This window comes from Scyliorhinus torazame, chromosome 16, assembly GCF_047496885.1.
Source record: "Scyliorhinus torazame isolate Kashiwa2021f chromosome 16, sScyTor2.1, whole genome shotgun sequence".
Lineage (NCBI taxonomy): Eukaryota > Metazoa > Chordata > Chondrichthyes > Carcharhiniformes > Scyliorhinidae > Scyliorhinus > Scyliorhinus torazame.
Genome location: NC_092722.1, coordinates 12387999 through 12407317, shown reverse-complemented (window position 1 = coordinate 12407317; position 19319 = coordinate 12387999). Strand labels below are relative to the sequence as shown.

General features: G+C 48.7%; 1 protein-coding gene across 8 annotated transcripts in view; it reads right to left on the bottom strand.

The window, feature by feature from the left end:
- Positions 1-19319, bottom strand: part of klhl17 (kelch-like family member 17) — a 110017-nt gene that overhangs the window by 38242 nt on the left and 52456 nt on the right. For 7 of the 8 annotated variants that reach the window (XM_072477957.1, XM_072477958.1, XM_072477962.1 and 4 more), the window contains 6 exons: positions 16376-16637; positions 10760-10852; positions 10558-10679; positions 4278-4499; positions 2471-2587; positions 658-871 (listed from right to left, as the gene is read on the bottom strand). In XM_072477957.1, the coding sequence (XP_072334058.1) occupies positions 658-871; positions 2471-2587; positions 4278-4499; positions 10558-10679; positions 10760-10852; positions 16376-16637 (1030 nt within the window). The remainder of the gene's footprint in view (positions 1-657; positions 872-2470; positions 2588-4277; positions 4500-10557; positions 10680-10759; positions 10853-16375; positions 16638-19319) is intronic. The other variant, XM_072477959.1, reaches the window with a different exon arrangement.

Genomic DNA, 19319 nt, shown 5'->3' with positions numbered 1-19319 from the left:
CACCAGCGAGAGTCTCCTCTCCTACAATGCAGTGCTACGGAATCTTTTACATTGAGCTGGGGGGGTAGACAGGGCAGCACTCGCTCGGCACTGCAGCAGAATGGCAGCCTAGGTTGTTCTGCTCAAGACTCGAGAGTGAAGGGCAGCAGGGTGGCGCAGTGGCTAGCACTGCTGCCTCTTGGCGCCGAGGTCCCAGGTTCGATCCCAGCCCAGGGTCACTGTCCATGTGGAGTTTGCACATTCTCCTCTTGCCTGGGTGGGTTTCGCCCCCACAACCCAAAGATGTGCAGGACAGGTGGATTGGCCACGCTCAATTGCCCCTTAATTTGGAAAAAATGAAAAAACGCAAACACGGGGAGAATGTGCAAACTCCACGCGGACAGTGACCCAGAGCCGGGATCGAACCTGGGACCTCGGCGCCGTGAGGCAGCAGTGCAAACCCACTGCGCCACCGTGCTGCCTTAAGTTGCATTTATAAAGGTAAATGGTCCTCAGGTGCTACTCAGCAGGACTATTGAACACAATGTGACGCCAGGCTAGATAATGAGACATCAGGACAGGTGGCCAAAAGCTTGGGTCAAACAGGTAGGTTCTAAGGAGCATGTTAATGGAGGAAAGAGGGAGAGGGAGCTGCTGCAGTCGAGTGCCTTCACTTACCCACTGCGAAGAGTACGGGGCTAGCCCCTTCACAGCGCCGAGGTTTGGTTCTGGTATTGCTGAGGACTCCGCGCTGTTCAGGCATGAGGTGATATTTCAGGGCTTCGATGAGGAGGTCTTTGCACTCAGAGTGGTGTCTGACCAGCAGCTCGGTGTCAACATTACTCATCAGGAAATCTCGGGTTAAGAGAGGCAGACGGACACATTTCATCAGCTGCAGGATATAAACGGTTTCAATTAGTGCCAAATCAAGCCAGGCGCACACTTCCAACATAACCGACATCCTAACGTAGCCAGACATTACAGTGCGGTTTACCTGCTGACGGTGCAGCCTCGCTAACCAATCAAACACGCAAACCCCAACTCACTCCGCATCAAGCTGCCAGATAACTAAAAAAAAAAAAAGGTGCAGATTCTGAAATCTGCCCTCAATGCAGTGGCTCTACTTGAGGGAGCAAAAGCAATTTCATTTTTGTCCAGACATTTCTCCCTATTTCCATGGTCCGACAGAGCCTTTGTCCCTTTAGGCAAAAAAAAACCCTAAGGATAATGGGTTTCCACAATCCTGAATTTTCCCATTTCTAGGATGCTTAAAGCTGGGAAGTCGCTGCCTGTGCAATATGGAGGAAGAGACGATAGTAAACAACGCTCAAAAAATGCACTTAACTGCAGAGTCCTTTGTGACTCGATTGAGAAGGGCCAGCAGAAGATTGATCTTAGGGAGTGCAGTGGAAACAGGAAGCCAATTTGCTTTTCCTCAGTGCATAACTGGAAGGACAGTTCACAAACAGTAATATAAAAGTGTTCAAGACCAAAGATGTTACGGTAAACCTCCCCAGATCACTGGTTTGGCTTCAGCTGGTGTGGCCTGTCTGGGGACCAGAGTTCAGGCAGGTTTTTTGGTGAAGCCTTGGGGAGACTGCAGGTGAGATTTACCAGCACGGTGCCAGGGGTGAAGGACCTCACAAGTTTACGCGCCAAGACTCGGGAAGCTAGGATTGTTGTCCTTACAGCAGAGAAGGTTCAGGGGAAAGCTGATGGAGGTGTTCAAATTATGAGGGGGACTTGATACCGAGGAACTGTTTCCAGTGTCAGGCAGGTTGGTTATTGGCAAAAAAAAACAACCCATAATAATAATAATCTTTATTATTGTCACAAGTAGGCTTACATTAACACTGCAATGACGTTAGTGTGAAAATCCCCTAGTCGCCACATTCCGGCGCCTGTTCAGGTACACAGAGGAGAGAATTATGAATGTCTAATTCACCTAACAGCGCGTCTTTCGGGACCTGTGGGAAGAAACCGGAGCACCCGGAGGAAACCCACGCAGAGACGGGGAGAACGTGCAGACTCCGCACAGACAGTGACCCAAGCGGGAATCGAACCTGGGACCCTGGCGCTGTGAAGCAACAGTGCTAACCACCGTGCCACCTATATACAACAGGGGAAATAAAGATTTTTTTTTTCTTCTACATGGTGAGCTATGATGATCTGGGATGTACTACCCGGAAGGTGATGGAAGCAGATTCAATAATTACTTTCAGAAGGAAATTGGATGAATATTTGAGAAGGAGAAATGGGCAGCATGCCAGGGAAAAGAGCGAGGTAGTGGGACCAATTGGATACTCTTTTAGAGAGTTGACACATGCATGACGAGGCCTCCTGTTGTGTTGTATGATTCTACAGGCAGACAAAGGTCCAATCGCCACAGCTTGCAGCTTTTGCAACTTTTAAAAATGATCAATGAAAGGCACACGTGGAAAATACAAGAAAGATTTACTGACGAGGATAATCAGGCAGTTTGGTTCCTTACTCTGGGTACATGCTGCCGTCTACCGTCCACATCGTGTTTGACCCAGCTCAGGACGGCTCTGTACACCTCTTCTTCTGAAGGAACATTCAGGTTGTCACTGGAGATAAGATCTAGCACCTGGAAAGTCAGGAAAAACGAGCCCGGAATGATTATTCGTTTACTTGCGGACTTTGTCTCCCCCAAATGTCCTTGCTCCTGGACTTGTTGATTCCCTGCTGGAGTTTCAGAGGTGGTTGCTGTCTGGGACTTTCTGCAGGTTGCGCTTATTCATCTCTCACTTTGATGGGAGCATATTTTACACCCAAGGGCCTCACAGATCATCGGTGCAATTGAGGGCAACGATCTAGGCCGACGGTCCAGAGCCGCGCTGTCAAAAGGTGCTATCTTTCGGATGAGAAATTAAACCAAAGCCCCATTTCTCGCCCGGATGTAGAAAATTCCACGGCACTCTTTCCTCGAATCAGAGGACCCCTACAGTGCAGAATGAGGCCATTCAGCGCATCGTGTATGCACCAACCCTTCGAAAGAGCACCCCCACCTAGGCCCGCTCCCTATCCCTGCAACCCCACCTGCACATCTTTGGACACTGAGGGGCAATGTTAGCATGGCCAATCCACCTAACCTGCACCTCTTTGGACTCTGGGGGGGGGGAACCCACGCAGACATGGGGAGAACGTGCAGACTCCGCACAGTCACCCGAGGCCGGAATTGGACCTCTGTCCCTGGTAGCAGTGCTAACCACTGTGCCACCCTGCCCCTGTCCTAGGAAAAACAGGGGAGTCATCCACAGTGTTCTGGCCAATACTGTATCCCTCAACCGGCATCACAAAAGCAGATGAAGTGGTGGTGGTGACACTGCTGTTTGTGGAAATGCACAAAATAGCTGCCACGTTTCCTAACGTACTTTGGGACATCCCGAAAAGCACATTATAAATACAGGTCTTTCTTTCTTTTAGCGGGTGTGGGTGCACACAAACACATTCCCAAGAGGGTTACTATAAAACTATCAAGAGTGGGATATTTAGGGCAGCACGATGGCTCAGTGGCTAGCACTGCTGCCTCACGGCGCCGAGGTCCCAGGTTCGATCCCGGCTCTGGGTCACTGTCCGTGCGGAGTTTGCACATTCTCCCCGTGTTTGCGTGGGTTTCGCCCCCACAAACCAAAGATGTGCAGGGTAGGTGGATTGGCCACGCTAAATTGCCCCTTAATTGGAAAAAATGAATTGGGTACTCTAAATTTAAAAAAAAAAGTGGGATATTTGATCTCCCACTGCACCCAGCACACTGATTCTCGCAGGTTACAGCTAACACTACAGCCCTTATTAATGTCTCGGGTGCAATGTGTTAAATTAGGAGAGACCATCCTTAGTCAGACGGTGGCTTTTCCGTTTGCCAGTTTCGAATCCACTTCAGCTCCTTTGTCCCTTAAATCTTTAAACTTCCAGGCTCGACTGTTTCACTGGTCACTCAGCTTGCCTCCCTTCCGAAACTCCGACTTATCCAAAATGGCATCCTAGGCACTAACTAGTGGCAGCTGGCGTTGCAAAGCTGGTGGAACAGCCTGCTTAGAACCCGTTAAGCCACACAATGTGACTGGCAACTCGGGCATCCTCTTGCCACCTGGCACAATGCAAAGACTGGTGAGGGTCTACTCTCACGTAGGAGGTGCGTTGCCAGCGCTGTGAGGCAGCAGTGCTCATCGCTGCGCCACCATTAAACCATTGCACTGCACCAGAAAACGCACTCCCGAGGGAAATAGCAGGGCAGGCACTGCGTGCACGTCCGAGCCCCGTTACTAAATCAATACCTGTTTAAGGGGCAGCAGCATAAATTCCTCAGTCTTGGACACTTCCACAAAGTGCTGGAGCACATACTTGTGTGCAGATTTGAGCAGATCGCTGCAGGAATGTGTATCAGCAAATCCTCGGATTCCGAGACAATTAGACGGGTCGAGTTGGCTGAGCAGGAACTTGCAACAGGCGTCCCGAACCCCATTCAGCTGGAGTAGGCTTGCTGCAGGAAGCAGGGTCTGTGGGATAAATAACATTGCTTCAAATATTAAAAAAGTATATACTGTTACAAATGCAAAAGGTTTCAGAAGATTGTTAGGTTTTGATTTTGGGACTGTCTGACTTGGGGTAAAATGGAGACATGAACAGGGGTCATAGAATTTAAAGTGCAAACGGAGGCCATTCGGCCCATCGAGTCTGCACCGGTCTTGGAAAGAGCACCCCATCTAAGCCCACACCTCCACTCTATCTCCATAACCCAGTAACCCCACCTCAGCTTTTTGGGCACTCATGGCAATTTATCCTGGCCAATCCACTTCACCTGCACATCCTTGGACTGTGGGAGGAAACCGGGGCACCCGGAGGAAACCCACGCACACACGTGGAGAGCGTGCAAACTCCGCACAGACAGTGACCCAAGCCGGGAATCGAACCTGGGACCCTGGAGCTGTGGAGCAACTGTGCTAACCACTGTGCTACCATTCTGCGGACAGCAAGTCTTCATGGGTCGGGTGTTAAAGGTTAAAGAGGCGAGGCCAGGGGGCGGTTGTTTTACTGGGAACAATGGGAAAGATGTGCATGCCTATAGATAATGACCGAAGCAGCTGTGATGACACTGTCGACTTAAAAAAAAAAAATTAGAGTACCCAATTTTCCGATTAAGGGGCAATTTAGCGTGGCCAATCCACCTAGCCTGCACATTTTTGGGTTGTGGGGGCGAAACCCACGCAAACACGGGGAGAATGTACAAACTCCACACGGACAGTGACCCAGAGCCGGGATCGAACCTGGGACCTCGGTGCCGTGAGGCAGCAGTGCTAACCCACTGCGCCACCGTGCTGCCTTCTGACACTGTAGACTTGATGTGGAGATGCCGGCGTTGGACTGGGGTGAGCACAGGAAGAAGTCTTACAACACCAGGTTAAAGTCCAACGGGTTTGTTTCGAAGCACTAGCTTTCGGAGCGCAGCTCCTTGCTCGGGTGAATTCACCTGAGGAAGGAGCAGCGCTCTGAAAGCTAGTGATTCGAAACAAACCCGTTGGACTTTAACCTGCTGTTGTAAGACTTCTTACTGTATAGACTGTTCGTCCCCAAAGTCATAGAGATGTAGAGAGAGTCATTGAGGGTCTACAGCACCGAAAAGGCCCTTCAGCCCATCGCTTCTGTGCTGGTCTAAGATAGCACCTAACTATCCTAATCCCATTTTCCAGCACATGGACCACAAACACAGAGCTAAATACATCGTAAATGTTATGAGGGTCTCTGCCTCCCACACCATTTCAGGCAGAGAGTTTCAGACCCCCCCCCCACACCCTCTGGGGGAGAAGGTTTTTCCCTCACATCCCCGCTAGACCTCCTGCCCGACCATAAATTTATGCCCGCTGGTCATCGATCCCTCTACCAAGGGGGGGGGGTCCTGTCTGCTCCAACTATGCTTCTCATAGTTTTATAAATCTCAATCATGTCCCCCCCTCCTCTGCTCCCAGAAAAACAATCCCAGTCTATCCAAAGCACCATAACTAAAACACTTCAGTTCAGCCAACATCCTGGTAAATCTCTTCTGTACCGTTTCCAGTGATATCACATTCCTCCTTTAATGTGGATTCCAGAACTGCACACAATACTCTGAAACTCTCTGCCTGAAATGGTGTGGGAGGCAGAGACCCTCATAACATTTACGATGTATTTAGCTCTGTGTTTGTGGTGCCTTTAATGTGGATTCCAGAACTGCACACAATACTCTCGCTGTGGCCTGACCAACGTTTTATACAGTTCCAGCATAACCTTCCTGCTCTTAAACTCTATCCCTTGGCTAATAAAGGCAAGTATACCATATGCCTTCTTAATCACTGCATCCCCCTGCCTTGTTACCTCAAGGGACCAGTGTACGTGCACACCAAGGCCCCTCTGATCCTCAGTGATTCCCAGGGTCCTGCTGTTTATCATGTATTCCCCTTGCCTTGTTTGCTCTGCCCAAGTGCATCACCTCACACTTACCTGGACTGAATTCCATTTACCACTGATCAGCCCGTCTACATCCTCCTGGAATCCAAGGCTATTCTCCTAACACCACCCCGCAAATTTACTGATCAACCCTTCTATGTTCATGTCTAAATAATTTATTTAGACCACAAACAGCAAGGGCCCCAACACTGATCCCTGCGGGACCCCACTAGACACAGGCTTCCAGTCAGAAAAACACCCCTCGACCATCACCCTCTGCTTCCTGCCACTCAGCCCATTCTGGATCCAATTTGCCAAATTTCCTTGGATCCCATTGGCTCTTGCCTTCGCTATCAGTCTCCCATGTGGGACCTTATCAAAAGCCTTGTTGAAATCCAAGTAGACTACGTCAAATGCATTGCCCACATCAACACACCTGTTCAGCTTTTCAAAAAACTCAAATCAATTTGGTCAGACGTGACCTCCCCTTAACCAAACCACGCTGACTGTTCTTGATTAATCCCTGCCTCTCCAAACGCAGGTTAATTCTGTCTCTCAGAATTGCTTCCAATAGTTTCCCCACCACTGAGGTTAGACTGACTGGCCTGTACTTTCCTGGTTTATTCCTTCCTGAATAATGATACCTCATTGGCGACCCTCCAGTCCTCCGGCACCTCTCCTGTGGCCAGAGAGGAATTCAAAATTGTCAGCGCCCCTGCTATTTCCTCCCTTGCCTCATTCAGCAGCCTGGGATACATTTGAAATGAAATGAAATGTACATCGCTTATTGTCACAAGTAGGCTTCAAATGAAGTTACTGTGAAAAGCCCCTCGTCGCCACATTCCGGCGCCTGTTCATTTTCATTTCATTCATTTTCATTTCATTCTATACGCCTCTAGGGGTATACTGCCTCTTTGGGCAGCACGGTAGCACAAGTGATTAGCACTGTGGCTTCACAGCGCCAGGGTCCCAGGTTCGATTCCCCGCTGGGTCACTGTCTGTGCGGAGTTTGCACGTTCTCCCCGTGTCCGCGTGGGTTTCCTCCGGGTGCTCCGGTTTCCTCCCACAGTCCAAAGACGTGCAGGTTAGGTGGATTGGCCATGCTAAATTACCCGTAGTGTCCATAAGGGTTGGGAGGGGTTATTGGGTGGAAGTGAGGGATTAATGTGGGTCGGTGCAGACTCGATGGGCCGAATGGCCTCCTTCTGCACTGTATGTTCTATGTAATCTATGTAGGGCTTCTGCTGTTTTGAGCCCTCGATATCTGCCATCTACCATAGAATTTACAGTACAGAAGGAGGCCATTCAGCCCATCGAGTCTGCACCGGCTTTTTGAAAGAGCAACCTACCCAAGCCCACACCTCCATCCTATCCCCATAACGCAGTAACTCGACCCAACACTAAGGGCAATTTTGGACACTAAGGGCAATTTATCACGGCCAATCCACCTAACCTGCACATCTTTGGACTGTGGAAGGAAACCGGAGCACCCGGAGGAAACCCACGCTCACACGGGGAGAACATGCAGACTCCGCACAGACAGTGAACCAAGCCGGGAATCGAACCTGGGACCCTGGAGCTGTGAAGCAATTGTGCTAACCACCATGCTACCGTGCTGCCCAGTCTCCCTTTTTCTCTTTACCCAATGCTGTATATCCCTCGATATCCAGGGCTCACTGGATTTGTTAGTCACACTCTTTTTCTTTGTTGGAACATGTGGCCCTATACTCTCCCTGTTTCCTTCTTGAATGCATTTCATTGTCCAGTCACAGATTTATCTAAAAAAAATGTCTAATACCAGTCCACTGGCCAAATCCTTTTCCATAACCATCTTGAATCTATCAGAGTTATGATCGCTGTCTGCAAAATGCTCCCCCACTGATACTTCAACCACTGGCTTTGTGACATAAAATTAAGTCCAGGACCACACCCTCTTTTGCAGGACCTTCAACGTACTGGCTACTAGATGCATTGTAAGAATTCCACTCCCTCTAAACCTGTCACACTATGACTACTTCAGCCAATGTTGGGGAAGTTGAAATCCCCCACTATCACTACTCCATTACTTTTATACTTCTCGGAAATCTGCCTACAAATCTACTCTTCTATTTCTCTTGAACTGTTATATAGAACACTCCCAGTAATACGATTGCTCCTTTTTGGTTTTTAAGCTCTACCCATTTTCAGATGTCGTCTCTCCTCAATGCTGTAACTGATTTCCTGATCAAAATTGTGACACCGCCTCTTTTACCTCCTTCACTGCCTCACCTGAAGATCACGTATCCTGGACTATTGAGCTGCCAATCCTACCCCTCTCTTAACCATGTCTCATTGACAGCAATTACATCATACCCCCATGTTTCAATATGTGCCCTCAACTCATCTGCCTCGTTCATCAGACTCCTTGCATTAAAATAAATACCATCCAATCTTGCCAAACTCTCGTAATTTAACTGGTCTATAACTTCTATGCCTTCCTGACTCACTTGCTGTCTCTTCTAATTTTGGCTGTGCATCTTTCCCTGCTGAACCTTCTCTCAGTATCCCACCCACCCCTGCCAAGTTAGTTTAAACCTTCCCCAACAGCACTAATAAACCTCCCTGCAAGGATGCTGGTCCCATTTTGGTTTAGGTGAAACCCATCCACCTTGTACAGATCCCCCCATCCCCCCAAATGGTTGCAATGTCCCAGAAATCTAAAGCCCTCCCTCCTGCACCATCTCTCCAGCCAAGTATTTATCTGGAATAACCTCTTATTTTTATACTCACTAGCACATAGCACTGGAAGTAATCCAGAGATGACTACCTTCTGCATCCCAGGAAGGTGTTGGGAATGTCAGGTTTCATAAACAGCTATGTTCTAAATTGTCTGTTTAGGTTCAAGATAGAATGAAGTTAGAAGTTTACAAGAAAGCTAATTGGCATTTCTACTTGGACACATTGCCTGTGTGATTCACATTTCCATGGAGATAGGCTTTAAGAGGGGGAAAAGAGTCCATTGGAAGCCATAGTAGGATTGGTTTACAGGGTGTTTCCTTCAAATGGCACTGACCTCACAGGCAAGGTCAGCCTGCCCGAATCAGGGAGAGGAAGAGAATGAGAGAGAGAGTGAAAAAAATGAGGCAGCAAGTCTCTGTGGTTCACCATGCAAGAATGTGGGTGGGAGCTCATGATTGCCTGGAAGAGATTGAGTCGTGAGGACTTAAATGAGACTGGAAGATTTGCCTAGCTTTGGTTAGAGAGGGGAATCTCCAGGGTAATTCGAACTCCAAAAGCCAGTCTGGGGATTAGAAGTTGTCCAGTTGGAAAAGGAAAAGATGGTAAAGCATGTCCTTGAGACCCAACAATCACTTTGGACTGATTCTGGGAGAACAGTATGTCTAAATTAAGGAACAGAATAACGTATGGCTGCAGAGAGGGTTCCAAATCATGATGGCGGGGAAGGGAACCTGCAGTTGGTGGTGTTCTCAATGTGTCTGCTCTCCTTGCCCTTCTATGTGTTAGAGATCACGGCTTTGGAATGAAGTGCTGTCGAAGAAGTCATGGCAAGTTGCTGCAGTACACCTGAGGGGTGGGGGAATGTTTAAGGTTAATGATGGGGTCTCAGTCAAACAGGCTGATGTGCCTTGGATGGTTTGGACCACGGAAGTAAGAAGCCCAGGAGACAAATGGTCCTTCGGAAATGCAAAGCGAGAATCGACGAGCAGATTATCGATGAGCGAGTACCACTTGAAAGCACTGTCAAGATCCCGTCCATCACTTTGCTAGTGAAAATGGGGTGATGGGGTGGTAATTAATTGGATTGGATTTGTTCTGCTTTCTGTAGATGGTATAAACCTCAGTAACTTTCCACTTTGCCAGTGGTTTAGCTGTACAGGGAAAGCTTGGCTAGAGACGGGGCTCGATCTATATGGGCACTAGTTGAACGAGAATTCTGCTTTCGGACATGAGCAGCTGAGTTTTGATGAACCATTCCGCCCCCCCCCCCCCCCCACACCCCCCCAACAACCCCCCCCCCCCCCTACTTTCTAAGTCAACAGTCTATGAATTATAAAAATACATAAATGGGATTCAAGTCAATCCATATAGAAAACATGACAATTCGCGGAAGAAACTGGACTAAGGCCACCCTACCTGCACGTTTCCTTCCCCCACCACAATCTCGGCAGTATAGGCATATTGTACGAGCTGCTCTAAGGCCTGAGGGTCAATATCATGTAGCGTCACATGTGTTTGTCGACTCTCGCTCATCTCATCTGTAAGCAAGACAAAAAGAAAATACAGAAAAATAGTTTGTGGCATCACAAGCAACCCCGAAAGATCACAGTGCTTTTACCTTTTGGTGTCGATGGTGGTGATGATGGATGGTAGGGAGATATCATCCTTGGGGCTACCTCCAACCCAGGTACTTCATCTACAAGGTGGAACGCTGCATAGACAAATAATGTATTCTCACAAATTGAAGGTCTCACCGATACAAGCCCAAATGTAATCTTAAAAAACACATTGGAGCAGGCAGAACCTCACGGAATTATAATTTGACTGGAGTTAGCACCAGAGAAAAACAGGAAACCCCATTATTCAACTGATGTTCCTGACGCTGAACTTCATACCTCGTACCCCCAACCTGGGTTCTATCGCTAACACTTACTGTAGCACACTTGCACATGGGACTATTTTGTCAACCCAATTACTGTTTTCCAATTAAGGGGCAATTTAGCGTGGCCAATCCACCTACCCTTTGGGTTGCAGGGGTGAAACTCACGCAGACACGGGGAGAATGTGTGACCTGGGGCCGGAATCGAACCCGGGTCATCAGCACCGTAGGCAGCAGTGCTAACCGCTGTGCCGCCAGCCGCCCTCTCAACTGAGTATTACATAGAATTCACATCATCAACACAAGCCATTGGATCCTACCGGTCCGTACTGGGTTCACGCTCCACATAGGCCTCCTCCCAATTTATTTCATCCAACCCTTGACATGGTGGCATAGCGGTTTTGTTACTGGACTCTTCGATTAATGATCGAGCCACACAAGTTCAAATCCCGCCATGGCAGTTCAAATTCAGCAAACTAAATAAATCTAAGATAAGGAGTCCGCATCGATAACAATTAAAAAAAAAAATTTAGAGTACCCAATTCATTTTGTCCAATTAAGGGCAATCCACATACCCTGCACATAGAAAAAACATAGAACATAAAAATACAGCACAGAACAGGCCCTTCGGCCCACGATGTTGTGCCGAACCTTTGACCTAGATTAATCATAGATTATCATAGAATTTACAGAGCAGAAAGAGGCCACCCGGCCCATCGAGTCTGCACCGGCTCTTGGGAAGAGCACCCTACCCAAGGTCAACACCTCCACCCTATCCCCACAACCCAGCAACCCCACCCAACACTAAGGGCAATTTTGGACACCCAGGGCTATTTATCCTGGCCAATCCACCGAACCTGCACATCTTTGGACTGTGGGAGGAAACCGGAGCACCCGGAGGAAACCCACGCACACACGGGGAGGACGTGCAGACTCCGCACAGACAGTGACCCAAGCCAGAATCAAACCTGGGACCCTGGAGCTGTGAAGCAATTATGCTATCCACAGTGCTACCGTGCTGCCCTTAAGAACAAATTAATCTACACTATATCATTTTACCGTAATCCATGTACCTATCCAATAGCTGCTTGAAGGTCCCTAATGTTTCCAACTCAACTACTTCCACAGGCAGTGCATTCCATGCCCCCACTACTCTCTGGGTAAAGAACCTACCTCTGACATCCCCCCTATATCTTCCACCATTCAACTTAAATTTATGTCCCCTTGTAATGGTTTGTTCCACCCGGGGAAAAAGTCTCTGACTGTCTATCTATTCCCCTGATCATCTTATAAACCTCTGTCAAGTCGCCCCTCATCCTTCTCCGTTCGAATGAGAAAAGGCCTAGCACCCTCAACCTTTCCTTGTAAGACCTACTCTCCATTCCAGGCAACATCCTGGTAAATCTCCTTTGCACCTTTTCTAAAGCTTCCACATCCTTCCTAAAATGAGGCGACCAGAACTGTACACAGTACTCCAAATGTGGCCTTACCAAGGTTTTGTACAGCTGCATCATCACCTCACGGCTCTTAAATTCAATCCCTCTGTTAATGAACGCTAGCACACCATAGGCCTTCTTCACAGCTCTATCCATTTGAGTGGCAATTCAAAGATGTATGAACATACACCCCAAGATCTCTCTGCTCCTCCACATTGCCAAGAACTCTACCGTTAACCCTGTATTCCGCATTCATATTTGTCCTTCCAAAATGGACAACCTCACACTTTTCAGGGTTAAACTCCATCTGCCACTTCTCAGCCCAGCTCTGCATCCTATCTATGTCTCTTTGCAGCCGACAACAGCCCTCCTCACTATCCACAACTCCACCAATCTTCGTATCGTCTGCAAATTTACTGACCCACCCTTCAACTCCCTCATCCAAGTCATTAATGAAAATCACAAACAGCAGAGGACCCAGAACTGATCCCTGCGGTACGCCACTGGTAACTGGGATCCAGGCTGAATATTTGCCATCCACCACCACTCTCTGACTTCTATCGGTTAGCCAGTTTGTTATCCAAGTGGCCAAATTTGCCACTATCCCATGCCTCCTTACTTTCTGCATAAGCCTACCATGGGGAACCTTATCAAATGCCTTACTAAAATCCATGTACACTACATCCACTGCTTTACCTTCATGTTTGGGTTGTGGGTGCGAAACCCACGCAAACACGAGGAGAATGTGCAAACTCCACTTGGACAGTGACCCAGAGCCGGGATCGAACCTGGGACCTCGGTGCCATGAGGCAGCAGCGCTAACCACTGTGCCAGGCATCGGTAACGATGGCTATGAAACTATCAGATTGTCACAAAAGCTTTAGGGAAGAAAATCTGCCGTTCTAACCTGTCTGGTTTACATGTGACTCCAGGCCCACAGCAATGTGGTTGACTCTTAACTGTCCCTCTGAAATAGCCTAAAAAGCCACCACCATCGGCATCATCTCAAGAGCACTCGGGGCTGGACAATAAATGCTGGCCTTGCCGGCACTTTCAAGTCTCCTTTCCCAGTTGCCCTGGTGCGACTTGAATTTATGTAATTGGATCATCTGGATTACTGGTCAACTAATATGACTCACTCTGTTACTGGTCCATAGTACAGTAGCATTCTGAACCACTGCAAGCTGTTATTGATATTTAAACTGGTCAAACAATCAGACTGTAACCCTAGAAGGAGACCATCAATATCCCACCTTATCATTTACAAACTTTGAGTTCTTTTACAGTCTTCTGGAGAAGATCGTGGATGGATGGTGGTAAGTTTGACTGGAAAGCACTTTCGGCTTGGCGGGGTGGTGGGGGCAGGGACAAGGTGAGCTTCTAAACTACTGGATGCCGTCATTTTGTGGGCTATTTTAACTCCCAGGCTTCAGATACATCCCACGGTCAGCTGCCTGCCTGAACCAGGCAGGAAGACATGGCAAAAGGACTTTGAACAGGTCAACACTGGGGCTCAGGGTCTGCCCGCTGGTACCAATGGGGTGGGTGGATGGGAAGGAGACAATCATAGTCATTTTGTCCACCAGAGAGGGCAATGAGTAAACCCAAATTTTCCTCATGGTGCCTTGAGCAAGGAAAGTTTTGACTTTTTAGTCACTTTGAGCCAAGTGAGCATTTTAACTAACTAAAGAAATGGAGTGTGCGTTCTGTGGTGAGCAAAATATTGGAAAGGATTCTGAGAGATAGGATTTCTGATTATTTAGAAAAACATAGTTTGATTAAAGATAGTCAGCATGGCTTTGTGAGGGGCAGGTCATGCCTCACAAGCCTCATTGAATTCTTTGAGGATGTGACGAGACACATTGATGAAGGTCAGGCAGTGGATGTGGTGTACATGGATTTCAGTAAGGCATTTGATAAGGTTCCCCATGATAGGCTCATTCAGAAAGTTAGGGGGAATGGGATACGGGGAAATTTGGCTGTCTGGAGAATTGGCTGGCTGAAAGAAGACAGTGAGTGGTAGTGGATGGAAAGTATTCCGCCTGGAGGTCGGTGACCAGTGGATCTGTTCTGGGACCTCTGCTCTTTGTGGTTTTTATAAATGACTTGGATGAGGAAGTGGAAGGGTGGGTTAGTAAGTTTGCCGATGACGAGAAGGTTGGGGGAGTTGTGGATAGTGTTGAGGGCTGTTGCAGGTTACAACAGAACATTGACAGGATGCAGAGCTGGGCTGAGAAGTGGCAGATGGAGTTCAACCTTGATAAATGTAAAGTGATTCATTTTGGCAGATCGAATTTGAATGCTGAATACATGGTTAAAGGCAGGATTCTTGGAAGTGTGAAGGAACAGAGGGATCTTGGGGTCCACGTACATAGATCCCTCAAAGTTGCCACCCAGGTTGATAGGGTTGTGAAGAAGGCGTATGGTGTATGGCTTTCATTAACAGGGGCATTGAGTTTAAGAGCTGCGAGATTTTGTTGCAGCTTTATAAAACCCTAGTTAGACCACACTTGGAATATTGTGTCCAGTTCTGGTCGCCTCATTATAGGAAGGATGTGGATGCTTTGGAGAGGGTACAGAGGAGAATTACCAGGATGCTGCCTGGACTGGAGGGCATGTCTTATGAAGAAAGGTTGAGGGAGCTAGGGCTTTTCTCACTGGAGAGAAGAAGGCAGAGAGGTGACTTGATAGAGGTGTACAAGGTGATGAGAGGCATGGATAGAGTGGATAGCCAGAGACTTTTCCCCAGGGTGGAAATGGCTGTCATGAGGGGGCATAATTTTAAGATGATTGGAGGAAGGTATAGGGATATCTCAGAGGTAGGTTCTTTACACAGAGTGGTGGGTGCGTGGAATGCACTGCCAGCAGAGGTGGTGGAGTCAGAGTCATTCGGGACATTTAAGCGACTCTTGGCCAGGCACTTGGACAGCAGTAAATTGAAGGGTTGGAGGTTAGGTTGATCTTAGATTCGGATAAATGGTCGGCACAACATCGTGGGCTGAAGGGCCTGTACTGTGCTGTACTGTTCTATGTTCAAAAGAAATGGAATGCCCGTCATAATGGAACAGGGGGAAGATGGAGGGCCAATATGGCGCCAATTCTAAATGTTCAACTGCTGCATTCTACCCCCCCTATATTTACATCATTCAACAACTTTTACCAATTTCTAACTATTTTTAGCATCAATTCTCAAACTACTAAATGCACTGGCTGTTCCTCCCTGCATGAATAATTAGTGAAGGTGGCCAGTGATTTTTAAAAAATCTGTTTTTCTGCCTCTTCCAAAAAATTCACATTTTTATTAATTTGCTTGGTTAATCCTGAGGCCAGCCAATCTTCCCTTTCTAGTTTGGGGTCAGAATCTTTAACCTTTTTGAAAAATTCACGGGGTATTCATTCCGGCAGCACGGTAGCACAGTGGTTAGCGCAGTTGCTTCACAGCTCCAGGGCGCCAGGTTCGATTCCCAGCTTGGGTCACTGTCTGTGCGGAGTCTGCATGTTCTCTCCGTGTCTGCGTGGGTTTCCTCCGGGCGCTCCGGTTTCCTCCCACAGTCCAAAGATGTGCAGGTTAGGTGGATTGGCCATGATAAATTGCCCTTAGTGTCCAAAAAAGGTTGGGTGGGGTTACTCGGTTACGGGGATAGGGTGGAGGTATGGGCTTGGGTAGGGTGCTCTCTCCAAGGACCGGTGCAGACTTGATGGGCCGAATGGGCACTGTAAATTCTATGATATGGACCTTACTGGCAAGGCCAGCGTTTTTCGCCCATCCCCGGTTGACTACAAGGCAGATACGGACAAACCAGCCTAGGCTTTGCTGTTTTAACTTCCTCCTTCAGGGTTCTCACATTTGCAATCTTTTCTTTTTGCGTTTTGTCTCATTATCAAGGGTTAACCGAAGAGGGAAAGGCTTGGTACTTACTGGTAAACATAGCATGGAAGTAAGGGCTACATGAGGCTAGCACCAGTTTGTGGGCCTTGATTTCCTTGTTGGCCACATGCAGGACGATATCGCACAGCAGGCCTCGCTGCCTCATTCGATTCATCGACACAAAAGCGTCGTGGTAATGGCGCTTGGAATTGTGGGAGATGCTGTGACCATCCCGGTTCAGCAGCTGCATTCCGCCCTCCATTATAGGACTCCTCTCCGAGGTGCCTTCTTTTGCAGCTTTCACTCTCTGTGACTACAAATAAAAAGATGCATTACTTCAGGAAAAAAAACCCAAAATCCTAGAAGCAGTGGGGAAAGGTGGGGGACATAGGAGGATAAGAAATGGGAGCATTCCTATCAGTAGGCTACATGATCCTTTGAGTCTGCTCCGCCATTCCGATGGCAGATCTTCTGCTTCAAGTCCACTTTCCCGCTCGCTCCCTGGGCGGGATTCTCCGCTCCCGGGACTAAGTGCCCGTCGCGTTTCACGACAGCACGAACAGGGCCCGGGCACGACCTATTCTGGCCCCCACATGGGGCCACCACGGCGCTGGAGCGATTCACGCCGCTCCAGCCTCCTTACGCAGTGCCAAATGGGCGCCGTGCCAATCCGCGCATGCGCAGTTGGGGCAGCTCATTCCTGCGCATGCGCAGTTGGGCCACGCCATCCTGCACCTGCGCGGGGAACGCCTTCTGCGCGCCGGCCCCTCACCAACATGGCGGCGGGGCTCCGGGGCAGGCCACGGAAGGAGGTAGGCCGGGGGGGGGGGGGGGGGGGGGAAGAGGCCGGCCCGCCGATCGGTGGGCTCCGATCGCTTGCCAGACCCCATCGGAGGGCCCGCCCCCCCCCGGTGAAGGAGCCCCCCCTCCCCCCTCCTCAGGCTGCCCCCCAGCGTTCCCGCACAGTTCCCGCCGACAGTGAACAGGAGTGAACGGCACCGGCGGGACTGTCATTTTTTTCATCGGCCGCTTGGCCCACCTGGGCCGGAGAATCGCCGATCGCCGTTTGCGGCGAGTCTCCGAGTGGCCCGCTGCAATTCTTGCGGTGCTGGTTTCGGGGGGGTGGGAGAATCGCGTGCGGGTGTCGGGGCGGCGTGGCGCCCCCGCGATTCTCCCACCCGGCGGGGGGGGGGGGGGGGGGGGAATACCGCCCCCTATATCCCTTGGATCCCTGGCTGACCAAAATCTACCTGTCCCGGCCATGAACGTGTTCCAGCAATGGAACATCCTCAACCTTCCTTGGTAGAGAAATCCGAAGATTCACAACCTTCTCGAACAAAGAAATTTCACCTCGTTTCAGGTCCAAAGAGGAGTCAGACATCCATGTACGTAGATCATTAAAATGTCCTGGAGAGGTACAAATATAAAACCTAACGAAAGCTAGTCTTTATATATAGAGCACAAGGAGGTAAGAAGTGAAGACTCGGCTGAACAAAGCCCTGGTTTGACTATACCTGCAGGTCAGTTCCGGGCATCGCATCTTGGAGGGAATGCAGTGCAGATTTACGAGATATTTGGACTCCAACGGTTCCATTACAAGGAGATATTACACACCTCAAGGTTATATTCCCTCGAAATGAGAAGATTGATCAAAGTTTTCACAATATCAAAACGAGAACAGACAGAGTGAACCTATTTCTGCTGGTTTGGGAGTCCAGAACTAGGCTTTACAACATAAAGCCTAGAGGCAAGCATCTCCCTCCGCAGTGAAATTAGGAAACACTTTGACATACAAAGAAGCCTGGACCCTTCCAGTAAACGGCAGTTAACAAGGGGCTGCCCAATTTTGAAATTGATAGTTCTGCGTTTATGGAGGGAGAGTGGGTTGAAGGTGGGTCTATGTAGTTAGGTCACAGACAGGCAATGACCTCATTGAATGGAGGAACAGTCGTGAGGGGTTACTCCTGTTACGAAATCCCAATGGGGTCATGGTGATGTTCGCCTTACAGATCTCCCATCTCACAAATCGTGTGATTCAACACGTCATTAGTGGGTGTTGGGGTGGGGTGAGAGGTGCACGTAAAAACTGAGGGGAAATGCTTGGTACGAGAATGTGTTTCCGCTCCAATGTTGACATTACCCGAGCTACACACGTGACCATTCACAGACTGAACAAGAAAGACCAACAACACACCTCATGTCAAGTCAAATTATATCACGCATTGGATCCGAAAATTGAATTATCTGGAAAGCACGTCATCATTCCGACAATCTATATACAGCAATTGGTTATGCTGAACCTTTAGCAACGATCGGAGGGAGGGGAGGAGAACCCAGCTGATTTGACCGCACTGGTTTCAGGGATTAGCCAATTAGTGAAGGCAAAGAATTCTGTTGAAACATAGTTTGCAGAGTGTAATTCTCATAGCTACAGCCATCATCAATGTTTAACAGGGACCCTTCCTTTAAGTCAGACACAAGGACATGCAGGCTCCAGTAATCTCTCAGGTGGGAGAGGCTGCTGTATATTCTCTAACCACATCTAAATTTAGAGGCCAAACTCTCTGTGGTGCCACTTTCTTGATTAACCATCAATAACGTTTCTCCGACTATGGAACTATGCCAGGGGCAAGGCTGCAGCGAGGCAGTGAAGTGCAAACACAGCACAAAGATTTTAAAAAGGGTTATGTAGAGAATAAAAATGGACAGAAAAAAAAAGAGAAAAGAGGAATGGGACAAAGCTCATGTGGAGCATAATCTGGTTGGGTTGAATGACCTCCCGATAGATATTTGATGGGCAAGGGAGTCGGGGCTATGGGAGGCAGGCAGGAAAGTGGAGTTAAGACCACAACCTGATCGAATCGAATGGCGGAGCAAGCTCAAAAGGGCTGAATGGCCTATTGCTGCTCCTAGGTCCGGTGTTCCCAAGTCCCTGCACTTATGTAATTCTTTGTAAGAGCCCCCTAAATGTGACATTGACTTATCCAGTACATCA